This window comes from Zootoca vivipara, chromosome 11, assembly GCF_965207765.1.
Source record: "Zootoca vivipara chromosome 11, rZooViv2.hap1.1, whole genome shotgun sequence".
In the NCBI taxonomy this organism is placed as follows: domain Eukaryota; kingdom Metazoa; phylum Chordata; class Lepidosauria; order Squamata; family Lacertidae; genus Zootoca; species Zootoca vivipara.
The window spans coordinates 7,484,974-7,497,608 of NC_142594.1; the positions used below are offsets into that span (position 1 = coordinate 7,484,974).

The window sequence follows — 12,635 nt, forward strand, 5'->3', positions numbered from 1 at the left end:
AGGTCATGAAAATGATATTGAGTCTTATTACAAAATTTAATTAGTGGCTAAGAGAAGAGATTTGTTAAATTAGAAACATATGCACCAAGTACAATTTAAAATGTATATTTCTCTAAATTTAGAAACATTTTGCTAGTACCTCATCTTTCCATTCCTGCTGCTTTAAGATAATACCATATCATATACATAGTTTATTTGCTATAAACACATGTATGTTCCACTGCTCTGAATAACTTTATACATATTCTATTCAAGGAAAGGATAAATATTAGAAGGCAACCCAACTAAATTTCCCCCCAAGAAAATCAAGAAACCCAGCCATATGTCCCTATATCATATATTAAAAACATGGTTCTCCCTGTTGCAAAGGTTTGGGGTAAGAAATAAGAGGCTGAAAAACAAAGTAGAAAGCTTATAAGGTACAAAAAGATTACTCTAGCTCCCATGCACCTCATCATATTCCAGTTATGGGTTCAGAAGCTAAGGCACATTGGATGGCTGCTGCAAAGCTCATCCACGTGGACACTGAGCCAGGAAGTCAAATTTTAATTTAGTTTAGTTTATTATCTATATACTGGTTTTAAATAATATTTAAAGCAGCTTTCAGGAATACAATATAACAAACAATTTAATAAACCACTAGCAAAGTCGATCAGAAGTGACAACTGTCCCATAACTTTCTCCAGCAAACAGTTATTCCTTGAGAACACATTGTCAGATATGGGGCCAAGGCTAGAGTCCCACAGGCTAGAAGAAAGGCAGTTATGATGGCCCAGTTACTCTCCTCCAAGACTCTCTCCCTGACCATGGGGAGTCAGAGCTCCTTTGTTTTCCACTCTCTCCTTTCCTCTGCCTTTTCTATATGTGGCTGTTTCAGATGTGCCCATCTGTTGGCTCTCTGGACATACTTATCAGTAGGTTGTTATCCAGAAGGAGGTCATTTCAGGCTGTCCAAACAGGAATCTTGATTCCTTGCCTACTTGGCCATCCAATAAAAAAAAAACAGCACCCCACTGCAGATTTGCTGCTTCTCTGTTCCCTTTTAAATAAATATATACTGACTTTGATGTAGCAAGGTCAGGAAGAAAAGTATAATAATTGTACAAAGGGGAAAAAATAAATATTCAGAGATCTCACATCAGTTTATGACAACATAATGTAATGTGTCTTTGGCTGCAATCTTGTACCCACTTGAGTTGAAGTAAGCCCCCCTAGAACACAATGGGACTTACTCAAGAGTAGGCAAGTGCAGGCATGTGCTGTTAATGAAACCCAGAAGCATTTCAAGAATTACTTAGGAAGGAAGGCTACATTATATCATAAGTAAAGGCTATATTATATCAATATGATGTCAACAGACATACAACAGGGCAAAAAATCTGAAGAGTTATGCAGTGAGGGTAACCTGGATTCCTGCATTATAGGGGGTTGGACTATATGACCATTGGGTTCTTTTCCAACTCTACGGTTCTATGATTTTAACTTTGCATCATCAGTGTCTGATCAAAATAAAAAGAAGAGAAAGTAAAGATATTCTGTGTTATATTTCCATGATAATTTCCACAAATCTTGTGTGATCTTGCATATAGCCTTTTTAATTAAGAAAGTACAATACAGTAATCTAGTCAAAAGTCTTTAAAAGATAACATATATATGATCATATGCAGCTAAAGAGTTGTGCTACTTAAGGATAATGTACTCGATTCAGCAAAACCTCAACACGGACTTAAGATTTAAATTGGAATTGTTAAAAGAAACCATTCAGTTTAAACTTTTCACATTCTGTTATACTGAAAACATTAAATGCATAAAGTCATCCAGTTCTCACTGTGTGCCATAACTGGCAGAACTTCTGTTAAACCAGCACTGTTGAGAAAAAGAAACTTTGAATCCTGCCATCTTTCTTCTATAAAATACTGCAATAAGTATTAGGTATTCCCATTTTTTTAATATGGGAGTTTTTCTATTTTTATATGATGATGCTTTAACGGTTGTAGTGATGTCACCTTGTAAGAAGGAGTAACAGATGGGCTGGAATGAAGACCAAAAGTATTTTTCTCCATCTGGATGATGATGAAGACTGCATGTGCAGTGGTTTTCTTTATAACTTCACCCACAAGTTCACATTTCTTCACATTTCACTAGTTATATTAGCTTCAACACTCATGCTTGTCTGCTGTTGGCTGTGCTAAACTACAGAGAAGAATGTTTCTACCAAAAAAACCCCCAACAACTTAGCATATTGTTTAAACTTCCTATTACACTAAAAAGGTAAAGGACCCCTGACAGTTAAGTCCAGTTGCAGACGACTCTGGGGTTGTGGCGCTCATCTCACTTTACAGGCCGAGGGAGCAGGCGTATGTCCATAGACAGTTTTTCCACGTCATGTGGCCAGCATGACTAAGCCGCTTTTGGTGCAACGGAACACCAAAACCAGAGCAGCGCACGGAAACACTGTTTACCTTCCCGCCAGAAAGGTACCTACCATATTTATCGACTTGCACTTTTTGGGGCTTTTAAACTGCTAGGTTGGCAGGAGCCGGGACCGAGCAACGGGAGCTCACCCCGTCGCGGGGATTCGAACCGTCTACCTTCCAACTGGCAAACCCAAGGCTCAGTGGTTTAGACCACAGCACCACACTAAACCACCATGCAAACAATTGTTCATTATCTCACATAGCAATTAACTCCTGTCTAGAATGCTGCAGTGCATTATACATGAGACTACCTTTTAGGTACCTTTGATGGGGGTGGTGCTGTGGGTTAAACCACAGAGCCTAGGGCTTGCCAATCAGAAGATCGGCAGTTCGAAACCCCGCGATGGGGTAAGCTCCCGTTGCTCGGTCCCCGCTCCTGCCAACCTAGCAGTTCGAAAGCACGTCAAAAGTGCAAGTAGATAAATAGATAACACTCCTGCAGGAAGGTAAACGGCGTTTCCGTGCGCTGCTCAGGTTCGCCAGAAACAGCTTAGTCATGCTGGCCACGTGACCCGGAAGCTGTACGCCGGCTCCCTCAGCCAGTAAAGCGAGATGAGTGTCGCTACCACCACCACCTTCATGAATCAGCCAGTGTGGTGTAGTGGTTTAGAGTGATAGACTCGTAATCTGGGGAACCGGGTTCGCGTCTCCGCTCCTCCACATGCAGCTGCTGGGTGACCTTGGGCTAGTCACACTTCTCTGAAGTCTCTCAGCCCCACTCACCTCACAGGGTGTCTGTTGTGGGGGAGGAAGAGAAAGGAGATTGTTAGCTGCTTTGAGACTCCTTAGGATAGTGATAAAGCGGGATATCAAATCCAAACTTATTATTATTGTTGTTGTTGTTGTGGAATCTTTCCCTTCAATAGGGACAAGCACTGCCTCTGTTGTCTTTTCCCCACCTACTAAAGACTTTCCTCTTTCAACTAGTTTTTTTGAGATCTTTCCCAGTCTGCACCTGCATTGGAATTGTTTTAAAGATGTTTTAAATGCGGGTTTTTAAATTGTTTTATCACTTCTTGTTGGCTGCCCTGGACTCCTTTGGGAGAAAAGGTGGAACATAAAATCAATAATAGATAAATAAAATATTGCCAGTTGGATGGGAAACATTGGGCAGTTCTGAGCATGCAGTTCCTCCCTCCCAACCACCAGCCAGGGCTGTTGGTGCAGAGCCCTGTTTAAAAGCTAAATTCCCAGCAATTCCCTGTTTGGATGGTGCATGTGGATTCAGGCCCAAACAGAAGGAATTTAACTTTTTTTTAAAGGGCTCCTCAGAAGCAACCTGAGCTGCTTTGTGCACAGAGCACTGGATCAAATGGATGTTTCTTTATATGTTCCATAGATTTAACAGTATTTCTACCAAAACAAATTGTTTCTAAATTATTCTGCAGGAACTGCAGGAAGTAGGCTATTTCATTACTCAGTAAAATAATATTCTCAAAAGTGAAATAATGTACTTTCACTAACTAGTTCATACCTGTCATCTCCTTATAATAAAAAGCACTGCGTTTGTTTTGAAGATACACTTAGGTCTGTGGTTTTGTTTAACATTTTTCAGCAGAACCTCTCTCCCATGAAGGGCAACTACAGAGCTTTCACTAATGAGTAATATACCTACAATATTTGATAAGAACAGAATTGACAGGTGAGTTCGTCCTAGATGTCAACTCCCCCCACCCCCAGCAAAAAAAAGAGAAGATAATAACTAGAGATATCTTAACTATTTCTATGACTTGACTAAGTCTATTCACCCCAACTGGTAGCCATATTCCAAAGATAGTTCCACCACTGAACCCTTCTGAAATTCTAAGTTAAGCCTTACGGTTAATGAAAACATTCCCTTCCATCCCCCCAAAAAGCAAGCAATATATCAGGAATCTAAATTGTCAGCGTACAAGAGAATTTACCTTAACCTATAAGAAAATTTCACGTAGATTGCAATCCTAAACCTAAATCCCACTAAACTCAGTAAGGCTTACTTGAGGAAAACCTAACAGTTTACAACAAATCAAACAAATCTGTCCAATAAGCTTAATAATCATGTAAATTGTTGTGTTATTTGGACAATTTATACCCCGCTTATATGTAAACAAAACATAGGTATCTTCAACCACAAATATAAAAAGTATCAGAATTTCTATTATATGAAGCACAAATAATAGAGTATCCACTTTAGTATAAAACAAACATAAAAATCAGCTACAAAAAATACAAGGAAAATTCACAGTAAACAAGTTACAAAATAGCCTCTAAACATCAGGAAGTACAATATTACAAATGAAAACCAACTAGAGTGTTTAATCAGATCAATCAAACACATCAATATTCTAAACCAATATACAGTACTCAACCTTCTTATTCTAACACATCTTCAAATCACACTCTCAGTGCTCTGCAAGCCTTGCATCCTCAGTCAACAACACTCACATGCTTACACCATGAGACCCAGACAAACCTCTCTAACTGTAATATCACTGCTAAATCTACCACAGGAATAGAGAGTTAGAACGCATTGTACCTCAATATAGACATTTATTTTATATTCCTTTTTCCCAAAGGGAACCTGGTAAGCCTTTGCTGTGATCAATGTCAGCAATGACATATCTCTCCACTCTTCATTATGGTTAAAAAAAAGGTACAGGACCCCTGGACAGTCACAAGCCGACTATGGGGTTGCAGCGCTCATCTCGCTTTCAGGCCAAGGGAGCCGGCCTTTGTCCACAGACAGCTTTCCGGGTCATGTGGCCAGCAGGACTAAACTGCTTCTGGTGCAACGGAACACCGTGATGGAAACCAGAGCGCATGGAAACGCTGTTTACCTTCCCATCGCAGTGGTACCTATTTATCTACTTGCACTGGTGTGCTTTTAGACTGTTAGGTTGGAAGAAGCTGGGTCAGAGCAATGGGAGCTCACCCCATCTTGGGGATTCAAACTGCCAACCTTCCGATCAGCATGCCCAAGACAAGAGGCTCAGTGGTTTTGACCACAGCGCTACCTGCTCCATTCATTATGAAGAATGGCTGTAGGAGAGGGGATAGGGATTGTGCCCAGTTAACAGGGTTGTGTTTTACCCAACTCCTTAATTGCGGCTTTCAATGTTTTGGCTTTACATTTGCTTTTTAGTTCAACTGTATTAATTTAAAACATACAAAAAAAATTTGATTTCCCCCCCCCCCAAAAATAATAATCCAGAAGCAGCACTGTTGCTTACAGCCAGTCAAGAGCAACAAAATTAGAATCAGTCAAAGTGTATTCCAGAAAAAGAATGAAAAAAATAAACTTAAGCTAAAATTATGCCATTAGTACTTACAGTAATTTCCCCACTCTTACTGCCACAGGAATGTGGGGAAGCTGAGCTGCCCACTTTAGAGTCACATCTTGATAAACGTGTAGAATGCTGCTGTGGTTTCCAATTAGTGTGTTAACTACAGCTCCAGACACTACAATATATATGCAAAGAGTTTAGAACCAATTTGTCATTCAAATTGCTTTACGCTTATACCATTTCTCCCTTCATGAGGCATAATATAATATATATTCTGGCGTATAAAATGACTGGGCCTATAAGACGATCTCGAACTTTTCCAGTTAAAATATAGAGTTTGGGATATACTCCCCATATAAGAAATACGGCCCGGCGTATAAGACGACCCCCGACTTTTGAGAAGATTTTCCTGGGTTAAAAAGTAGTCTGATATGCAGGAATATACAGTAATACTTTATCTATCTATCTATCTATCTATCTAACCCCACACTGTACACTGGAAATAACCAATTTCAACTAATTACAAGTACAAAAAGGTATACAGAGTTTATGGTTATTTTGCTTAAATAACAAAAAAAAAAATCTGGGAATATTATGGAAACAACCTAAATTATAGAAAATTTCAGTCACCAACAATTGTGAACAGCTGTCAACTAAGGCCAACACTTCCTTCACAGCTCAGACACCAAGTCTAGTCTTCCTCTTCCTTTGTCCTCTTGGTGTCACTTAAAACGGATCAATTCACCCTGCCGCATGGTAAGACTAGCCATGATTAAACTATTATACTTCCACTACAGGTGTCCCCCCACATATGTGGGAGCTACATTCCAGGCTCCTGTGTGTCTATGCCTGTGAATTTGTGTAAAGTGCAGAACACCCTCTAAAAAGTCCCCAAATTCGGTACCCACTTTTCCCACTCTCCAGCTCTCTCTCCCTCTCCCCCCCTCCCTCTCTCTCTTTAACTAGAGTTGAAGCTAAGGGATGGGCTGGAGGTTAGGACGTGCAGGAAAGCTGATGTTGAACTACCCCACACATCAGCTGTTAGACGAGGAGGTTAGACAGCCTAAACAAAGCCCCACTGTGCCTCAGGTCTCTGTGGGGCTTCCTCTGCCCTCACTGAAGTCCTTTTCGGGCTCCGGGGAAGGACTCTCCAACTCTGTCACGCCATTTCCTGGTATAAGTATTTATTTAATTAATTAATTCCCGGTGCCAGACTTATATGCTGTCACGCATAAGTGTGCCTGTCATTCATTTTAGTCGCCTACTGCATTTGGTGAAATATCAGCTGAATCCTAATTATGTAGTTCAAAACAGTATTAATCTGTTGCTAAGGAATATAATGAGCTAAATACCTGATCACTTAATGTCTTGTTGGTAAATCAGAGACATAATTATGAGCAAAAACATTTATAAATATCTACCTTAGGTTGGGGTGTTAAACTGTTCAGGTACTATAGTCCAAAATTGCTTGTACTAAGCCACAGTTTCTGCTTCCAAATTTCTATTTACAAACCTGAATATGGAAGAAAGCAACTTGGGCTGCAGTCAAGCTTTTTAATGAATCGAATTTGTCCATTATCCTTAAGGCAAAAGAAGTTTCTTTCCCCAAGCACAAACACACTGGAAACAAGTTGATTGACGGAAACAACACATATATCCAACGCTTGTTCTCCAATGTTTAAAACCCAGTCCACCTAAAGAAAAAATAAAATCAATGTACTTTAATCATATCACAAGGATGGATCAGACTAAATTAGTTAAATATCTCACTGAAATCAATGGGACAAATTTGTGTGTTTTTTAATGTCACAACTTAGGCTGCAATCCTAACCCAATTTACCTGGCAGTACAGTATGTCCCATTAAATTCAACAGGATTTACTTCCAAGGAGAAAGTAGATCTGCACTGTTAGTTCCCATTTAAATAAGTTGCAACAAAGTGCAACTAACTTAGTCTGGATACAACCCATACACAGCTAGCTTTGTTACAATGGAAATTATAAACGGAATACAACTGTAAAGAGACTAAGTACAGGGTGTCATAATCTGCAGTGCTAACACAGGAGTTACATATCTTGACTACAGTATGTAACATCAGTTCATTTTGTGATTTGTATTGTTTTATTTCTCTTTGCTTTATTGGTGGCCATCATTGGTTGCCCTGTTTAGGGAAGCTTTTAATGTTTAATAGATTATTGTATTTTAATATCCTTCTGGAAGCCGTATAAATAATAAAAAATTATTATTATTATTATTATTATTATTATTATTATTATTATTACATTCAGTTCAAGAAAGGCAATACTCCATCATGCCAGGAGGAAAATAATAAAGTGCTGTATAGCATGCATCCCATTGGTACAAATAAAAGAAGATAGTGCCCCTGGTATAAATAATGTGACCTGTGGTGTTTGCTTCCTTTCCCCATAACAACAGCAACAGTGCTTCAAAAAAGCTACATTTTAAATGCTTTCAGCATCTCAAAACCTAGCTGCTCTCTTGCCCCTGTTTCCTTACGTAATGTGGAGGACCCTTTTTCAGGAAAATCAAACACAAACATCATTGCTGGGTCCCCACATTAATAGAGCTGAATCCTTCACAACTATAATCTAATATTTTAAATCCTTTAGTCTCTATGGAGCGTCATTGAACCATAAGAAGCAGCAAATTTACCACAAGCCTTTTTCCTGACCCACGCTTTTGTTGCTCATTTTCTTGGGTCTCAGCATCTTTTGCAAATGCAAGCACTTGGTACCTATTGTAAAAAACAAATAGTATCTCTTAAAAGTTTTTAATACTTTCATATTGGAAAATTATTTCAGAGTGTATTAAAAACATGATTTAAACCTATTTTCAAGACTCCCATCCTTTATTCTTATGAGATGGAATAATATTGTCTGCATTTGCAAGTCTGACTCTTAACAAATAATTTAAAATGTTTCTTGCCTGGATAGCCCTCATAATCAATCAATTCAGTTTATTGTGTTTTAGCAAACAGCCATTACATGCATAAAAATAATAATAACAACAATACTGCTACTTATAGTGGTTTACAATTCTACTCCCCAACCTTTAGATGCTAAATCATTTCCCATAGCTCCTTTAAATTTTTTTATACAAATTTGTAGATCCTTAATAAGGAATTTGGATGTTCTAAAGTATATATACTTCTCTACATCAGTCAACAGAAAACAGGTCTTTGCAAGAGATAGCCTTCCCTTCTGCGATCTTAACAATGGGTGAATGTAATTGTTTCTAAGATTGTTATAAAAAGGGCATTCAATGAGTACATTTGTGTCTTCTATTGACACAGAGTTACAGCCCCAAATTTATATTTTTACATATTTTCATCTTTAATGTGAATACTGTACTGAATTTTAATTGATTTCCAGCCAAACATATTCTTTTCAACAAATACATTACATGCGCAAAAGAAAGTTTTTTAATTGGCTGGCTGGGTATGTTTACTTGTTCTTATCTTAGGGAAGTTAAAGGTTTTAAAAGTTTTCTATTGTTGATATTGGAGAGGTGGTATGGAAAGGCAGACTATAAATATTTTAAACAAACAAACATGTGCAAACAAACATGTTAATTCATTTCCCCCTACAGTATGGGTTGGATCCTGACACAGTCATGTTCAGAATAGACCGAATGAAATCAATGGAACATTAGTCTCTAAAGCATGACTAAATCTGGATCTAACCCAATGGTTATGTGCAGAAAACATCTAAATCAGCTCTTGGGCATTTGGGAATAGCAGTGAAAATGAGGCGTTTGTGTACTTTTTTTAGTACTCACTGCTATTGGAATTTCTAGGATACCTAGATGTAATCACTGCCAAAATGAGTTGCCTACCTAAGCAGAGCATTAAATCAGTACAACGATTTTTGTTTCAGATGCATCCTCCCTAATACTTTACATTTTGATGTAATTAAAGGGCAACAAATACAAAATAAAATGTTACATGTTTGACATCTCTACGTACTTGTAACTCTCAACTTGCCGACAGGAAGAGACGGTAATGAAGGAATCTGTTCGAGAGCTATATGTCAGTGGACCAGGAAGAAGAAAACCAGGTAGAAAACGGCCAAATGAATAGCTTTCTTGTTCAAATAACATAAGCATTCCATCCACAGACTGTATACAGATCAAGTCACGACCTAAATAAAAAGGAAGCAGTGTATAAGGTCTTTCATAAAATAGGTTTAAAATTGAATGTACATGCATATTTCCTGGACACACACTACAGAATCACTTGAACATCCTTTGTAGAGTATGTAACTAAACACGACCGACCACTGCAAAATTATTAAATTTATTTACCAATATTTTTCCAGCACAAGAGGCAGATGAAGTTCCTGGGGCAAGGAGTCCCACATTATAATGAAAGGGGTCTTCTTGAATGTCTTGCCCTGTGCTGTACCCCAAGTATCTTACTGTTTCTTATGAAATGTAAAAAGAAATGTTGCCTGGGTTCTTAATATAGTGGTACCTCGGTTTAAAAACAGCTTAGATTATGAACAACTTGGATTAAGAACACGGCAAACCCGGAAGCAGGTGTTTTGGTTTGTGAACTTTGCCTTGGAAGCAGAACATCTTGAGTGTGTTCCATTTGTAAATTGAGTCCCCCGCTGCTATGGGAAAGCACACCTTGGTTTAAGAATGCTTTGGTTTAAGAACGTACTTCTGCAACGGATTAAGTTCATAAACCAAGGTACCACTGTATTGGGATTGTTCTACCCACCTACAGACAACCTTGTGCAACAATGTAGTTTCTGTTTGTGTTACTCTTAGGGAGCAAACCAGGCCTAACAGGCCAAGGTCATGCACCGTAGTGAAGCCCTGCTTGTTCCTGCTGGATAGGGGGGGGGGAGTGTTGTTTGCTTTTTTCTGCATCAGGTCAGCACTGCTGAGTGACCCAAGGCCAAGGTCACCCACAAATGCCCCTTTTCAGCTTTTCCACTGGCAGAGGGACCCAGGTGGCGCTGTGAGTTAAACCACTGAGCCTAGGGCTTGCTGATCAGAGGGTCGGCGGTTCGAATCCCTGTGACGGGGTGAGCTCCCGTTGCTTGGTCCCAGCTCCTGCCAACCTAGCAGTTCAAAAGCACGTCAAAAATGCAAGTAGATAAATAGGAACCGCTACAGCGGGAAGGTAAATGGCGTTTCCGTGTGCTGCTCTGGTTCGCCAGAAGTGGCTTTGTCATGCTGGCCACATGACCTGGAAGCTATACGCCGGCTCCCTCGGCCAATAATGCGAGATGAGCGTGCAACCCCAGAGTCGGTCATGACTGGACCTAATGGTCAGGGGTCCCTTTACCTTTACCACTGGCAGAAGCACCACCAGCTGCAGCTACTCCAGAGCTCAGGCCTCCACTACAAAGAACCCTCCCCCCTTCCCAGCAGAGAGACAAATGTGGTGCACCCTAAGCCAGGCATAGGCAAACTCGGCCTTCCAGATGTTTTGGGACTACAACTCCCATGATCCTTGGCTAACAGGACCAGTGGTCAGGGATGATGGGAGTAGTAGTCCCAAAACATCTGGAGGGCCGAGTTTGCCTATGCCTGCCCTAAGCCCCACCATCGACATTTGGGGGAAAGCGTAGAATTGCAGCCTAAACAATTTAAAATAAAATACCTTATATAAAAATATCAACAACCTCAGATATGCAGATGACACAACCTTGATGGCAGAAAGTGAGGAGGAATTAAAGAACCTTTTAATGAGGGTGAAAGAGGAGAGCGCAAAATATGGTCTGAAGCTCAACATCAAAAAAACCAAGATCATGGCCACTGGTCCCATCACCTCCTGGCAAATAGAAGGGGAAGAAATGGAGGCAGTGAGAGATTTTACTTTCTTGGGCTCCTTGATCACTGCAGATGGTGACAGCAGTCACGAAATTAAAAGACGCCTGCTTCTTGGGAGAAAAGCAATGACAAACCTAGACAGCATCTTAAAAAGCAGAGACATCACCTTGCCGACAAAGGTCCGTATAGTTAAAGCTATGGTTTTCCCAGTAGTGATGTATGGAAGTGAGAGCTGGACCATAAAGAAGGCTGATCGCCGAAGAATTGATGCTTTTGAATTATGGTGCTGGAGGAGACTCTTGAGAGTCCCATGGACTGCAAGAAGATCAAACCTATCCATTCTTAAGGAAATCAGCCCTGAGTGCTCCCTGGAAGGACAGATCGTGAAGCTGAGGCTCCAATACTTTGGCCACCTCATGAGAAGAGAAGAATCCTTGGAAAAGACCCTGATGTTGGGAAAGATTGAGGGCACTAGGAGAAGGGGACGACAGAGGACAAGATGGTTGGACAGTGTTCTCGAAGCTACGAACATGAGTTTGACCAAACTGCGGGAGGCAGTGCAAGACAGGAGTGCCTGGCGTGCTATGGTCCATGGGGTCACGAAGGGTCGGACACGACTAAACGACTAAACAACAACAACCTTATATAAAAAGTTATAGTTCACTTAGAAATTACCCAGTTTGATTTGGTTCATTTATTCAATCTTGAGTCCCTAATATACAAACTAACGTATCTCTGCTTTATGGAAAGCTCTTATTGTAGTTGCAACATTGTGCAATTATATTACTAATGTTCTAACAAAGGAGATATAGTTTCAAGCAATTCTCAACAAACACATCAAACCTTCCAAATTCAAATAAAACTGCCTCTTCTGAAAGAAAAAAAACTTTTATAAAACATAAGGTGCATTATCTCAAAGTGTAAAAGTTATTTTATTCTTTTACTGACTGTTGATCAGAAACACATTTCCATTATGCCAAGAGCTTTAATAAAAAGAGCTAGCAGTCTGAGTTAACAAAATCGTAAATCAGCATATTAAAAAGTATTTCCATCACTTTTAAAAAGAATCCTGTTTCCCTTATTAAACATGA

The 12,635-nt window shown here is 39.6% G+C and overlaps 1 protein-coding gene across 4 annotated transcripts in view; it reads right to left on the bottom strand.

Moving 5' to 3' along the window:
- The window catches only part of BBS9 (Bardet-Biedl syndrome 9), a 223,776-nt gene that overhangs the window by 195,247 nt on the left and 15,894 nt on the right, over positions 1 to 12,635 (bottom strand). For all 4 annotated transcript variants that reach the window (XM_035130062.3, XM_088653431.1, XM_088653433.1 and 1 more), the window contains exons 6-9: positions 9,725 to 9,899; positions 8,413 to 8,494; positions 7,254 to 7,434; positions 5,786 to 5,915 (exon numbers count right to left, since the gene is read on the bottom strand). In XM_035130062.3, coding sequence (XP_034985953.1) covers positions 5,786 to 5,915; positions 7,254 to 7,434; positions 8,413 to 8,494; positions 9,725 to 9,899 — 568 coding nt within the window. The remainder of the gene's footprint in view (positions 1 to 5,785; positions 5,916 to 7,253; positions 7,435 to 8,412; positions 8,495 to 9,724; positions 9,900 to 12,635) is intronic.